Source organism: Saccostrea echinata, unplaced genomic scaffold (genome assembly GCF_033153115.1).
Source record: "Saccostrea echinata isolate AGI-Se365-2 ecotype Australia unplaced genomic scaffold, CSIRO_AGI_Sech_v1 ptg000064l, whole genome shotgun sequence".
NCBI lineage: Eukaryota > Metazoa > Mollusca > Bivalvia > Ostreida > Ostreidae > Saccostrea > Saccostrea echinata.
In genome coordinates, this window is record NW_026889813.1 from 4,318,614 (window position 1) to 4,335,144 (window position 16,531).

Sequence of the window (16,531 nt, forward strand, 5' to 3'; positions counted from 1 at the left end):
ATGGAAATATTTTTTAAAAATAAAAGTGGATTAAAAAAATATATAGGAAAATAAATGTGAGTAAGAAATGAATTATGAAATCAGTAGTGTGAATTTATGACAGTGACATGTTTTATATAGTTGGTGGTGTCTAGAAGATCTTATGATAAGTCGCAAAAAAGTAATTGGTTGCCTCTGTCGAGTGGTTATCAAAACTCATAATCAACAATATCTTTGTAATTAGAAAAACAGGAAACCTCCAAAAAGTATATTACTAGGAATAATAAGCAACACTTGATGTTTAGCTGTCCCAGGTTACGAGTCCATCAACATACGAAATCAAGAATTAGCGGCATGTGTCTTTAGCAAGTGTTTAATCATTTCCTGCACTTTATCGTCTTAAAGAAAAGCATTCTGACGAGCACAAAATAAGGATGAAAAAAGGCCGCAGCAATTATCAGCTAAAAACGTGCTAACGAAAGTCTCCACACCTGCAGAAAGTGGTCATATCACAAAAAGAAAGAAAAACTCTTTTTGAAAATCTGCTATGGTGATAAGTATATGCAAAAAGATTTTTCGAAAAAAGAAATTTTGTTCTGACTTCTCATAGAAAGGCTAAAACAAAAGCCACACACACTCTTATTTCGACAATAGCGCGCCAAAATTGATAAGATTATCAAATCTTCAGAAAGATAATGTTATCTTAATGATGTGGAAATATTTGTTCAGATTCAAGAATTCTGTTTTTTCCCATCTCAAATTATTCATAAGGACCAGGTGCATTGTAAGTTGTAATAAGTCAGAATTACTTATTATTGAATCTTTAGAGGTCTTGTGTTTCTTAGGGAGGGATTTTCGAGGGCTGTGTATAGAAATGAGTTCCGCATCAGTGGAGAGTGCGATACATTGTGAATTATTTCAGTTTTTCTGCCAAATTGTTTTTCCTCTTAGATCTTCAAATATGAAAAAGTGACATAACAAATTCATTAATTTATGGAAACTGATTGCAAATGAGGCATGGATTCCCCTTGAATCTGTGCAGATATCGTTTCCTATGGCAGGTATGACACTGATGAACTCAGCATAACTCATGTTTTATTTTCTTATCATGTTTGCATTTTTAAGCAGTTAAAACAAAAAAAAGTAAGTATAAAGTCACATAACCGACCTTTCAAATCTGAGTTTTTTGTTCCTTGCTGAGTTTTCATTGTTTGTTAATGATGGGTTCTCAAGGATAAAAGATGGTTGATTGTTTTTTAAGACAAGAGTCACTACTTAGCAATTTATTTGGGTTCATAAATTGTTATTTCTACAGAAACAAAACCCAGAAACATATGTTGATAATAACAGAGTCGAAATTTATATACTATCCTATTAAACTGATAGGGGTATTATTTCTTCTAACCGAAAATTAAATTGTCAGAATTTGATTGTTTCACTCTGTTGTTAAGTACTATAGGACAATTTCTTTCCATTTTTTTTAGTGAATTTCCTGCTGGGAATTTTTTTAATAAGATTGTAGACTGGATGAAAAGAAAATTATGAGCATTTTGAATGGCTATGAATTAATGTGTCGTTAAGGGGAACAGGAAAACTTAAGTACAATTAACTCAAAGTTGTGCTTTGTTCAGATGATTTTGTGTATTATTATTCCAAAAAAAAAGTATTTACACTGATTACACTTTAAACATTCTTGATTATATATGAACTCGGAGAAAGAACAGAACGAGCTTGAGTCTATTTCTTTTTACTACTTTTTTAACAGTTCATCAGCAGAATTAATTTGCACTCTGTCTTTGATGCTGGCTAAACTACACCATGACTGCTAATCATTTTCTGGTGGCATTGTGAAAATAATGAATTATAAAGCCAGCAAATTCACAACTAGCAGGTGTTAGGTGGGGAGCGGGGGTCTCTTGAAAGAATTCAACTTGCCACCAATTTTCAGTCACATCCCTTCAAAATATTAACAACACGTGAAGTTAATAATAATTTCATCAGCCCCTGGACTACACAATCCATGCAGTGTCTTAATGTGCTCTTATAATTATCCCTAGAACAAAGCAGAAAGGTCTCAAAGCATGTGGAGAGAATTTTTCAGAAAATTGCCTCCAGATTTGTAGATTTTGAAGAAAAAGCCATTGTTGATATTGTTTTCTCTTAGTTCAAGCATATTATATCCCAAGACTTAAGATTGCTTTTGTTTCTATCGATGCTCAGGCCTGCAGTGAATTTTCATTTCATTGGAATTGGAATGGCATGTTCTGAAGCAGTAATAGACTTTTTATTGGTCATGTTAAATTCATTGCTTTGTTATGATAAATATTTTAGGATTTATTCTTCACATATATTTACATTTCTGATCAAATATTTTAATGCTTTTTTTTTCAGTATGATTCAGAAATTATTATTGCATATTAATGGGAAAATATTTTTATAAAGAAGTTAGAATATCAACAAAAATTGGACAAGTTTCAAAAATATATTTCAATTGTTCAAGTCCATTATTGATAAATTGTGTTGCGATGCAGAAAAAATTGGAACAAAACTTTGCTAGACAGGATGTGTCAAGATAAACGTTAAACACTCTTTGTCTTTTATTACCGTTTTGAACAACAAAATAATTGTCTTATCGTTCACTATTTTAAGCTAAAAGATACCCTTAATGACAGTGAAACTTACTGAAAATAAACACATAAAATACAGATTTATACCGATTTCAACAACGAGTCCCTGTTCTATTTTGAACTTTTTTTTAAAAAAAAGGAGGGGGAAGGAAAAAGATTGTCAGCTCGCCTTTTGTCTGTCTGCAGGAGATAGCAGATGAAAAAATTGATTATACTTATTCGAGGAATTCTTGTAAAACAAAACAACAAGTCGGATATTATCTCCATCAACAAGGGGAAAAAAGGCTTAGTCTTATCACATAAATTTTATAAGATGTTTGCAAATTCTGTCGTGGCAAGTCCTGACCCCATTGTTGCTGATATCAAAGCTGCGATAAACTTCACAAGTGAAATGATGTGATGTGACTTTGAAAAGAAGCGGCTTTTTTCTTTTCAATCTCATTTTTTCCCATCTTTCAATCATAAATCAGTTGTCTGTAAAATTGAAAAGATAGATATGCATAAGAAAAGTCCCTTGTATATTGTTGCAAAGGAGCTTCCTGCTGTGTCCAATCTTAGCAGCCAAGGCAGTGATGTGTGGAAATATGGCATAAGTTGAATTTCTTGAATGGTTAGCATTGGTCCCTTCAGAACTTTGCTATAATTCCTACCACAATTAGATTAGTATCAAAGCATTTGATGTGTGTTGCAATTGAATGTCTCAGATTTTTGGCTGAGGTGTGGAATGTCATGGAGGGGAGAGAAAACGCGCTGCTCAAAGGTACACGGAAATGTCATCAATTTTAGCCTTGTTAATGATTTATGAATTTCAAATTATCTTTTCAGATTTGACACTTTTGAGGACCCTTTTTAAAAAAAAAGTCCTTAAAAATAAATGTCATTAAAAAAAATATTCAATTTGTTTGGGGAAAATCTGATGTAAGTGTGAAATAATCTTGAATGGAATACTGAGTAAGAAGAGTAAATTCTGCCAATATCAATTTGTCTGTAGATTAAGATTGATATGAAAATGCAGTAAAGGGATGAAAATCCGGCATAAAATTGGCAAAGAAGAGATAGTTCTAGCAGATTTTTTTTCTTTCAAAATTATTGAGAATCTTGTGTAACGGATGGTGTCATCTGATTACAGTCTAGGTATAAATCTTCTGACAATCTTTTATGAGGGTACTAACTTGCAGTCCTTCAGTTTCTCAAAATTATCTGGTAAAATATCAGTTACTTGCATAATTTTATGATCCCAAATTCTTGTGATCAAGATGAAAAGAAAAAACATATTTTACGATAAAAAATTTCTCTTTTTACCCAAACTTTCATTTTATCATATTACATTGAGAATTGCATTAAAATTTCATTTTGAGGCCTATAAACAGACATTTTGACTGTTGATAAAGTGGATCTGATTTTTTGGTGGAAGGCTGAGAATAAATTGGATTGACTGTAATGATTCCTTTATGACTGAGCAGGGAGTTATAGACAAGAGTTATTTCCCTTTCTGACACAGTGTGGAGATTGAGTGATGAAGCAAGAGGTCAAGTTAACACTTCAACACAGACAGAAATAAATTGTTTTTTCCTCTCTTCTACAAATGGTGCAGGAGATCGCTCTCTGATACCAATCACAATTGCTGCTATTCACACCCAAAATCTGAGCAGAAAATCATCATGTTTTTGCCGGCCCTAATTACGACTAGCTTGTCATTTCTAACAGTAGATAACAGTGTGTGAGATGCTTCCTGCCTACAGTCAAGTCATCATACTTTAATGTACCAAATGCTATGTTCCATACCCCTAATCCCTAGAATCTTATCTGAAAAGTTAAAATAAAAATGATTAATCTTTGTCTATTGCTTTTTATTGTGGCTGAAGCTGTCATAAGTTTTCTGAGAAAAACTGCATTTCTCTTCCTCAATATTTCAAGTTCAGTGGCAAGAATAGATAATAACAATACGGTTTTCTGGTAGGCCCTCTCTTCTAAGTGGCCACTTGCAAGGTGTTGATATAGTATGATAACAGACCACACACTAAATAGTAACCATTATGTCTCTTCAAAAAGGAAGGAAATGCCCTTTGTTTTCATATTGTAAAATTTGACAAAAGATATTTTTGTCAATCCAGAATACATATAATACTCAAGAGGGACAAATGAAATTGTTTGACTTTTGTTGACAAGTGTTTTTTTTTTTCAATTTTTTGCAGTATCTGGCAGTGAAACAAGCATCTCTCATGCATCTTCCAAAAGCTCATCTCCCATCAGTATGGACAGCCGACCACAACAGTTATCTCCAGTTCTCTCCCCCTATCACCATGGTTCACCCCGATCTCAGCCCTCACCCAAAGTCAGAAAGGGGAGCCCTCCAGCTGCTACCTCCCCTCACAGCTGGGGTGGGGCCATGAATCAGGAAATCCCTCTGAACCTGACCAAACCCAGAGGATACAAAACAGAGAAAGTGGAAGAGATGTATGGTTCACCAGAGAAACATGAAGGGAACAACAGAACACCCCCTCCAGCCCATATTCACCACAAGAGACAGGTGGCCTCTCCAGTCACTACCCCTACCACAGAGATTGGGCCGTTTCCAGGTGTCCGGCTACCACTTGGATTTCCTCAGTATCCATTCATGATGGCCAATCCTATGGTCACCTCAATGTTGAGTGGAATGACACCACCTGGACTAATGAATGGAAAATCTCATCCAGATCATGACAAGGTAATACTAATTAACTTAAAAAAAAATTTAAAAAGAAACTCTGAAAGTTGATGGATAAAGTTTACAATTTTTACAATTGAATTTTTTCAGTACTTTAATGCTACAGATAGTCAAGAAGTACATAAGTATTGTTTTAGTGTGTCTCATTCTGAAGTTTACCCTTTATTTCTCAGGAATCAATGGTTCAGGAGGTGTTGGCTCGCCAGCTGTCTCACTCTATGACTAGCCCAGTGTTCCCAGGGCTCCCTCTCCCCCTCTACTCCCATGCAGCCATGACCTCCCTCCCTCCAATGTCAGCCATGAAGGAACGGTCAGACAGCTCAGTTGAGGACAGCCAATCAGGTAAGAGTTTTATACCAAGTACTGATTTCTACCGTGATCAGTTCAGATGCATCCCTCATTTTAAGAGTGCAATATTTTTTACATGGAGTGTTATTTTTTTTTAACAGGAAAAATGTATGGTGCTAAAATTATCCGTTCCCAGAAGGAGAAGAATGAGGTGGGTAAACCCCACATTAAGAGACCCATGAATGCATTTATGGTTTGGGCCAGAGAAGAAAGAAGGAAGATCCTGAAAGCCTGTCCAGATATGCACAACTCAAACATTAGCAAAATCTTAGGTAAAGCTGAAATTGAAAGAGAATAGTCAAAGGGAGATAACTTGAGATATATGAATTTATTGAAACAGTTGTCCTGTTGGATGGATTTTTTATTTCATTCTTTTTCCTTGAAGGTGCCAAATGGAAAGCCATGACCAATGCAGAGAAGCAGCCATACTATGAGGAGCAAAGCCGCCTCAGTAAACTTCACATGGAAAAACATCCTGATTACCGCTATAGGCAAGTCACATTTCACAAAATAATGCATTCCAAGTGCCTCACTTAACAGAGTGGATTTTCAAAACTCTATCTGTGAGTGTTCTGAGTTGATGACACAATCGTGTGAATTTAATTATTTTATTGCAATTATAGGCCTCGTCCAAAGCGTACCTGTATTGTGGATGGCAAAAAGCTCCGCATCTCAGAGTACAAGGCTCTGATGAGGACGAGACGCCAGGACATTCGCAGAGTGTGGTATGGCGACTCCCACACCACTTACGTAGAGGGACTCATCGGTGAGTATCCATTATAAGTGTTCTGTCAATTGCCAAATATCAGTGTTACCAAAAAAATTGATTATCAGCCTCAAATGTACCATGACTCTTGTTACCTATTCAGTTTTTGACCAAAATGTGTACTTCAAAGTCTAAATGATCATTATTTATTATTATTATGATTGATCTGTGAACAATACAGTTTTTCACCAAAACATTATGTCAATAGTATATAATTATCAAAATTTGCACTATAATTGCAAACCATTTAACATAGGTTGAATGCTTTACCTCACAAAAATAGATTGATATAATGCAATGAAGCCTTTTGAGCACTTGACTAATATGCCACTCAATGATAACTGTTATTTTGATTCAGGCGAGAATGGCACTTCCTCATCTTTTGATCCATCTCGGCCCCCTCTCCACCCTAACGGAATTCACACAAGTGTAAATAGTTCAACAGTCAATGGAGCTTCTCACCATGGCTTCCCTAGCAACAAGGAGGATGACCTTGACAACTGCAGTGATGAGGAACTCAGTGACATGATGGACCAGTCTTCGGACAACAGTCTCGACTCCGCGCCTTATTCTAATCATGTTTCCAATACCAGCATGGGACACCCTCACGCGGCTATGTCATAGTCAACAAAAATTTCCAGGAAGAACATGAGAATAAAATAAATGGCAGCATTTCTCAAATTTCATTCATATGTGATGCTGTTTGTATGTTTGTTATACTGTGTACATAGGGACGCTATCCAGCGAGACTTTGAACAAGAAATGTCCAGAACATTTTGAACAAACTTCTCTCGATTTTTGAGAGAGATCGCATGTATCCATGTGCACACATCTACGCAAATTTATGTAATGCATGTTTATGCAAGTCAGAATTAGCACAGTTTGGTGCTTGAAAGAGATACTGCAAGTAAAATATGTATAGATAGTTAAGTATCCGTGTAAAATTATACGTTTATGATGTTATGTTTTGCTGGTTCCTTAGACAAAATACAGGGTTTAAACTGAATGCTAGGAGAATGTACTCACATATCGTTGTTGTGTAAATAGTGCTGACTGTATGTACAAATTAGCAATAACAGCTTCACACGCAAATATAAAGAATGTGCTTGATTCTTGTATAGGATAAAGGTTGCTATGACGACGTCCACAGTTGGGACAAGTTTTTTTTGTATACTATAATGTTATTAATTATTATTAATGTTAGATATTTTTATTCTATTATTAATGTGTTATATATATACTTATATACATAAGAAATATAGTCATGGAAGAGAATAGAATTCAGGACCAAATCCATCATGTTCATGCACTGCCTGTTAACTGCTTATTCACATATTCAGGGTCCAATTTATTTTATTGTCATCCAGGTTTTTTTTTCTCTTGTCTTAATTTTTCCCCCTTTACCATGGTGTGTTATAGACACAATTGTAGAATCCCTGACGTCATTTTGTTCATATTTCCTTGAGAAGGTGCATTTTTTCATATGCCAGGACATTTTATCTATTGTTCATTTAACTTGTTTTTCTGCATCCTTTGTTAGACATCTGTCCCCCTTTTTATGAAAATAAATTTGTTATAGGACCTAAGTTTTCAGTTTTAGTTTTCTTTCTTTTTGTTCTATTTTTTCCCTTTGTGCTTTAATCACAAAAACAGCATTCAAAATGTGGTATTGAAAATTGCATATGCATTTTTTAGAAATTGAAATGAGAAGTCAAACGTTTTAAAATCTATACAGACATTTGAAGGTTAAGTCCATTTTATTATAAATCTTACCATATTTTAAGTGTCAACGAATTGTTTGCACTGTATTTTAACTGGCATAAAAGGACATGCAAATTAATTCTGGAGCCAACCCACGTCAGAAAAAGACGCAAGTAATAATAATTTTTTTTTATGTGCCATTTTGTTTGGGCTTCCTTTTTCAAAGCATACAGACTTTTGTAAACACATTACAGGAGTACTGTTAATACCTAAGTCTGAACACACATTAACAATGATTTATTAAGCATGAAATCCTTGATATGGATAAAGGGAAGAATAATGTTAATCCTTCAGATTTCTTCACAAAGTTAAGGAATATGCCCCTGTCAATCCGACCTATTGTCAGAAGAAAAAGGCTATTAAGATGTCTTGATGAAGTGGGTTGGTTGGATAATAAAGAAGTTGATTAAATTGATTGACTTTTGGCAGACTCAGAGTTGACTTTTTAACTTCCTAATGTACTTCTTTAGTCCGAAGTCAATCCCCCTCTTTTTTTTGTTGTGTACTTTTGATGTAATTTTTCCTGCTGACGAAAAACTCTTATTATTACTCAAAGAAAGGATTGTTGACTTTTATTGATGTATTTAAACATTCATATTTGCTCATCAGCTGCCATAATATAAGGGAATGTACAGCTTGTAGCAATTCTTATATTTGTAGATGTAAAATTTGTTCATTTTTTTTCTTGCTTTTAAAAATTTAATTTTTGTCTTTCAAAAAACTTAATTCAGTGTATTTGATCATTCAAAGTTAATTTGTACATATTTTAATATTGCTTATACATTTATTTGAAAACACAATCCAGATTTAAAAATACAAAAAAAAGTTTAAAATATATTTCTAGCTGAAACTAGCACACAGTATCTTGACCAACAATAATATAATGTGCCAATATTTGTTTTATGTTGTAGAATTTATTTCTTGTATATTATTATTATTTAGTTTTGTAAAGTCACATGAAATGTCTCTCGAGGTCACATGACACAAGTAGTCTTCCAATGAAATCTGAGAAAGTACCCTAGTGAATATGCATTATTTGTCTCTGAGGTACCTGCTGATTGAAGGAGTGAATCCTTTATGTAGCCCCAATAGTGTTCATTGTCCAGTTGATAGAAATCATTCTTTTCCTTCCATAGAAATAAAGAAAACAGAACTGAAATTATTAATTGCTACACATAATTATTTGCTGTGGAAATAAAGTTCTCTTAAAGAAAAAAAAATGATTAGTAATAGTTTGGGTTTTTTCTTCGGGGTTTTTTCTTCGGAAATTGTAGCAAAATGTCTATTGAAAGGTTTTGAAAGGTTTCTGGGTTTTTTTTCAATTTTTTTTTTTAATACGAGTGTAATCATGTATTTTTTGAAAGCAAAAGTTTAATTAGTACATATTACTGCAAGGGGTCAAACTTTCATTAAGTGCTTGTTTTATGCTAGTCAATTAAGAAAGTAATTTGATTGTTCTCTTGTGGACTGAAGACTGGTATGGTTTGAATTCCTAAACTTTCAGGTAGTACCACTGTCCTTTCCTAAGATATTGTATGTTTAAGTGTTTCATTATACAATAAATACAAATCTATACATGATTTTATATAAATTGATTATGATAACTAATATTATGCTTTGGCCACAGTACGTTTGGTCTAGAAAGTTACTGAACATGATGTTTGTGGGTAAACTCTTTCACGATTATGGTATATATGTACTCAGAATATTCCTGTAGATGACGGTGACCTTTAAAAAGGTCGCGATAACAAATATCTTGTCACCAAAGAGGTGCCATGATAGAAATTTGTTACTGACCAATAATATTCTTTGTTAACAAATCCAATGTATAACAGATGAGATGAATACGTCCAATATTTAGCTACTGTAGTTAATAAGTTATAGTTTATGATGATTCTGATTTTGTGAATTCAGAGAAATGAAATAAAACTGATTATTAACTTAAATTTTGACTTGAGTTTCTTTGTCATGGGCAAGTGGTGAAATGTTCTAGGCAGAGGGAAAGAAATTTGAAATCTTAGTATAGTCACATACAAGAGTAGACAATTTTTATGCCCCCGGATCGAAAGATCGCGGGGGTATATTGTTTTTGTCCTGTCTGTCTGTTTGTCTGTTTGTCCGTTTGTCTGTCTGTCTGTTGTCAACTTTAACCTTGCCCATAACTTTTGATTGGTTTGAGCTATGACTTTCATATTTCACATGTGTATTCCTTGTGACAAGACCTTTCTTTGGGTACCATCATATTTGACCTTTTGACCTTGACCTTAGAGTTTGACCCACTTTTGCAAAATTTTATGAGACTATAACCTTGGCCATAACTTCTGAACAGTTGGTGCTTGGGGTTTCAAACTTCACATGTGTATTCTTTGTGACAAGGCCTTCCTTTGGATACCAACAACTTTGACCTTTTGACCTTGACCTTGGAGTTTGACCTACTTTTGTAAAACTTTAACCTTGGCCATAACTTTTGAACAGTTGGTGTTTAGGGTTTCAAACTTCACATGTGTATTCCTTGTGACAAGACCTTCCTCTGGATATCAACCACTTTGACCCTTTGACCTTGACTTAGGAGTTTGACCTACTTTTGAAAAATTTTAACCTTGGCCATAACTTTTGAATGGTTATTGTTTTTGTCCTGTCTGTCTGTTTGTCTGTTTGTCTGTTTATCTGTTTGTCCGTTTGTCTGTTTGTCTGTCTGTTGTCAACTTTAACCTTGCCCATAACTTTTGATTGGTTTGAGCTACGACTTTCATATTTCACATGTGTATTCCTTGTGACAAGACCTTTCTTTGGGTACCATCATATTTGACCTTTTGACCTTGACCTTAGAGTTTGACCCACTTTTGCAAAATTTTATGAGACTTTAACCTTGGCCATAACTTCTGAACAGTTGGTGCTTGGGGTTTCAAACTTCACATGTGTATTCTTTGTGACAAGGCCTTCCTTTGGATACCAACAACTTTGACCTTTTGACCTTGACCTTGGAGTTTGACCTACTTTTGTAAAACTTTAACCTTGGCCATAACTTTTGAACAGTTGGTGTTTAGGGTTTCAAACTTCACATGTGTATTCCTTGTGACAAGACCTTCCTCTGGATATCAACCACTTTGACCCTTTGACCTTGACCTAGGAGTTTGACCCTACTTTTGAAAAATTTTAACCTTGGCCATAACTTTTGAATGGTTAATGCTAGGGCTTTCATACTTCACATATGTAATTCTTGCAACAAGACCTTCCTTTGGATACCAACCACCACTTTGACCTTTTGACCTTGACCTAGGAGTTTGACGTACTTTTGAAAAACTTTAACCTTGGCCATAACTTTTGAATGGTTAATGCTAGGGCTTTCATACTTCACATATGTAATCCTTGTGACAAGGCTTTCTTTGGATACCAACCACTTTGACCCTTTGACCTTGACCTTGGAGTTTGACCAACTTTTGAAAAACTTTAACCTTGGCCATAACTTTTGAATGGTTAATGCTAGGGCTTTCATACTTCACATATGTAATCCTTGTGACAAGACCTTCTTTGGATACCAACCACTTTGACCCTTTGACCTTGATCTTGGAGTTTGACCAACTTTTGAAAAACTTTAACCTTGGCCATAACTTTTGAATGGTTAATGATAGGGCTTTCATACTTCACATATGTAATCCTTGTGACAAGACCTTCTTTGGATACCAACCACTTTGACCCTTTGACCTTGACCTTGGAGTTTGACCAACTTTTGAAAAACTTTAACCTTGGCCATAACTTTTGAATGATTGATGCTAGGGGTTTCATACTTCACATATGTAATCCTTGTGACAAGATCTTCCTTTGGATACCAACCACTTTGACCTTGACCTTGACATTTGACTTTTATTTAAAAAACTTTAACCTTCGCCATAACTTTTGAACAGTTGTATCTAGGTCTTTCAAATTTCACAGGTGTATTCCTCGAGACAAGACCTTTCTTTGGGTATCAACATTTTTTTATCTTTTGGCCTGGATTTTGACTTGCATTTGAAGAAACTTTAACCTTCGCCATAAGCTGCCATACGGGGGCATCAGTGTTTCACAAACACATCTTGTTACTGGATTAGAATGCACATCTGATGATGCAGCAGAGAACCTGCTTGCCTCTAGCTTACTTCACTTGTGTTACTGCTTTGGATAAGCCTAAGGTTCACCATCCCTCTGTTAATGCATATAAAATTTGGCTTTAATGAAGAGGATTTTCAAAAAAAATAATCTGATTAATATTATGATTAAGATGCACTCAATTTCAGCATACATTGCAGAGCAAGATTTGACAGAAATGGCTTTTCTTGACAATTTTTTTAAGGGACTAATAGGCATTTATTCCAATGAGAGTTATCTCTCTTATCAGAGGGTTAATGTACCTTAAATAGACTAGATCTTTGGCAATACATCTATTCAAGCTTAGATGGTGTAGACAAAATAATGTTGCAGAAATCAAAGCAACAGTCATTTGATCAATGGTCATGGTACACCATACAGTTGCTGTTTTGCAAATGAAACAGCACAATACGGAATTTTGCAAATATATACTGAAAGTAAAAAAATTAAGGAGTAGTTTAACAAGAAAATATTTGTCCATGCAATTTTAGGAGTTGAAAACAAATTAGATTTAACAAAATTTGCTAAACCTCTTCAAAATACACATCTGCAGGCATGTTCACTAAACTTTCCTAAGATACGTCCTAAGATTGTCCCTAGATATGTCTTAGGAAGAAAGTTAGGAACATCCTAAGATCAACTCAGGACATATCATAAGATGTAGCTCGACGGTATCTTAGGAACATCTTAAGTTAGGATATCCTAACATACGATGAACACTAATTGTTTCTAAATAGTACATATACAATTTGGGAGACATTTGCAGCCAAATGCAGCAAAAAACTTCTATCTTGCATAAGAAAAAAAATTTATCCATTTACTTGATGACTTCAGTATAATTTTAATGTTTACATCTTTAAAATTATAAGAGAAATATTTGATACCCCATGTAAGTCGCAACGAAACAAGCGATATTTTTCTATCAAGTGAAAGATTTTTATTTCATTTTTTATTTTAAATATCTACAACATGTTGGATACTTTAGTATTCAAACAGGGAAATGTTTCATTATTCTAAAGGCAATGCTTAATCCCCGAGTCTTGGAACTCTCAACAGTTTTAATTGATGTAAATCAAACCAATATACCCCGATTTACTTATATCAAGGCGATAGATGAAAATAAGAGAATAATTTTCACTTTTCGACCCTTACACATAAAACGTGTATGAATGTTTTGTGTTTTTTTTTTTGTTTTTGTTTTAATCGGGAGAGGGGATGGGACTGACCCCTCATTATTTTTCCGAAAATAGTCTCTGTTAATTTAATTTGGATTTTTTTAAAAAAAGGCTGGTCCCCTCACTTTCTGTTGCAGTATGGACGGACAAACAACCCCCCCCCCCCCCCACACACACACACACACACCACCACCACCACACACATTACATGTAAGAAGGTTTTTGAGTGTGGATATTTTTTTATGTCAAGGTTTTTCAGGGAATTTTATTTTTTGGCTAGTCAATTATATTTTTTTGCCCCCTCACCCTGAAAGTCAATTATTTTTTCTGCCCCCTTCCCCAGTTTGAAAAGGGATCTGACGTGCCTGCATTATGAATAAGAAGAGGAAGTGAAAATTTTCAAGTGGAAAATTAGGTGCTTTATGATGAGGTGGACAAAAAGGATTATCGAACATTGTAACTAATGTTGCAAAGAAGAGAGCTTGGGATAACATTTGTAAAAAAAAAAAAATAAAAAAAAAAATTTTGTAATTCCTCACCCAAGCCTTTAGGAAGCAGTTTCATTTTTTTTTGGGGGGGGGGGGGGGGGCATAACCATATATTTTCAGTTGGGGGGACACTATCATCTTCCAAAAATTCCTTGAGATGCAAAAAAGATCATCAGATGTTATTATTGAGGGGCACAAGCATATAGTAGCTATGCTCTCCCCCCCCCCTCCCCCCTGTTCCTAATACACAGCTAATACACAGACTGTGAGGAACACGAAATTGTCGCTTATACTTGCGATGCTCAGAAAAATAAGCATCACCACAAACTTAGGATGATCTTAGGATATGATTTATGTTGTCCTAAAGTTGGGACGAACTTATGACGAGGTCCTAGATTTAGGAAAGCTTCGAGAAATTGACTTAAGACTAAGATATTTCATAAGACGTTCTTAGGACACGTCACAGTCCTAAGATAGCTTCGTGAACATGCCTCCTGCTGTCGGTGTAATTCTATGCCATTGGTTCTTATCTTAAGTTTTTCCTGAAATATTTCAATCTTATTCACATAGTTAATATTCACTTGTACACACAGGCCTTCAGATCACTTTTATCCAACTGCCATACATGGGGTATGTAAATTGTATGTCCATATATTACATGTAATAAGTTTGTGGTAAAAATGTTGATGTCTTGGCAGAAACCAGTTCGCATGTGTGTGTTACATATGGAGATGGTTGAAGTTAAAAAAGGAGGTAACAGACAATCTGATATATTAATTCTATCATTTAATTAAGGATTTTATGGCATATATATCTTATGCCTGGTAAGCATATTCTAGTTCATAGATGACAAATCTTCCATCTGTACAAACATAAGTATCAGTCACACAGAAAGATGGACTAAAGGCTGAAATTCACCAAGTATTTCACCATGAACCTCTAGCATGCTGGACTTAAGGCTGATGCAAATCTGGAACAGTTCTTTTTTAATGTATTTAAAATTAAAAACGTTTGGCTTAAAAACAGTTTTCAAATATTATGGAAATTAACATGCACATTTTTAAGAGATACGGTTTGGCAAAATTTGATATTCATTGCTTGTATGTCATACGTAGTGTGCAAAAATGAAACACTGTGCTGAATATTAATTAAAAACCATTTCTGAAAACAGAAGCTGTTGTATGGACAGAAATATTTTCTAAGTGCAAAAAACAAAATTCAACAAAACAACAGTAGTATTTAACACTTTTTTTTTACATCTCACAAAAGAAATACATGTAGTAAAGAAAAAAAAACTTAATATCTCAAACTACCAATGCAAAATTTATTTTTTCAGACACTATCAAAAAAGTTCCATTTAATAAACTTTACATCAAGCTACAAGTCAAAGAAAGATAACTCTAATTTTAAATGATTACTCTACACCTGATATAATCTGAATGGCAAAAGAATAAGTTTTTAATTCATGTTCTTATATTTTTAAAAACAAATATAACATTTGCCTTAACGCCCCTCCCTCACACATATATTGTATCCAATGTTAACTAACTCTATCTAGTTAGTGGAATGGACAAAGATTCCTGACCAAGTTGTGAACTATGGTTGTATTCAATGTGTATTAGAATAAAAAATCTAGTATTCCATAAAACACCTTTTATCCTCTCTCTCTCTCTCTCTCTCTCTCTCTCTCTCTCTCTCTCTCTCTCTCTCTCTCCACATGGGAAAAATAAAGGGGGGGGGGGGTCCAACCCCAAAATTCTCACTTCTGGATCTGCCAATGTTATTAGTTTTACAGGTCTTTATGCAACATCCTTTTTTTCATCTCTCTCTCTCTCTCTGTCTCTCTCTCTCTTGTTTTGTCTTTTATTCTGACTTAACTAGTATTTGACAGTTTGCTTTCCTCTTTTTTGGTTTCATTGACTTTTTAACTCACTACAGCTACTTGAGATTAGAAAATAATAAATGTATGCCCTTCTTTTCTCTGCAGGGCTCTCAAATTCAAAATACATTTGAAGAAGTTGATCGCATACACAAAGTTATGCAAAGTCCCTTTCTGTATATTAAAAAGCATGTTTTTCTTTCAATCAAATACATGTAACTGAGGAGGTGTGTTCAAGTGTTGTATAAAATTACCTTTTAAGCTGTAGGTTTTTAATGATGACAAAAAAGCACACCAGTACATCAGTTCTTATTTCTAAATTACTTACAAAGGTAAAACTAAAAAAAAACCAATATATTTATACAGTGTCAGTTCTATTTATGGGTTTAAATTCAGTCATTAAAATAAATGAAGCAACTCAACTGCATGGAATGGGGGGGGGCGGGGGGGATGGGGATGAGATAATGAATGCTAACCCAAGAATAAAAGACTCACTCAGACACGCTTCATATAGATAAATTATTGAGTTTCTAATATCATCTAATTCTCACTTTATGTAAATGGTCTGACTGCTGTGAAATCTGTCCTCCTACTGTCCATACAGTGCAGTTCTAAATCTCCTTCTCTCCTTCCCTCACTCTCCCATCAGAAAGTAATTGAGAGTTATCTCCCTTGA

General features: G+C 34.5%; 1 protein-coding gene across 1 annotated transcript in view; it reads left to right on the top strand.

Annotated features, from left to right (window-relative positions):
* LOC133175857 (transcription factor Sox-5-like) overlaps nt 1-16,531 on the top strand; it is a 58,876-nt gene that overhangs the window by 26,287 nt on the left and 16,058 nt on the right. The window contains exons 4-9 of the mRNA XM_061310985.1: nt 4,802-5,313; nt 5,487-5,655; nt 5,763-5,933; nt 6,047-6,152; nt 6,285-6,427; nt 6,786-6,988. Coding sequence (XP_061166969.1) covers nt 4,802-5,313; nt 5,487-5,655; nt 5,763-5,933; nt 6,047-6,152; nt 6,285-6,427; nt 6,786-6,988 — 1,304 coding nt within the window. The remainder of the gene's footprint in view (nt 1-4,801; nt 5,314-5,486; nt 5,656-5,762; nt 5,934-6,046; nt 6,153-6,284; nt 6,428-6,785; nt 6,989-16,531) is intronic.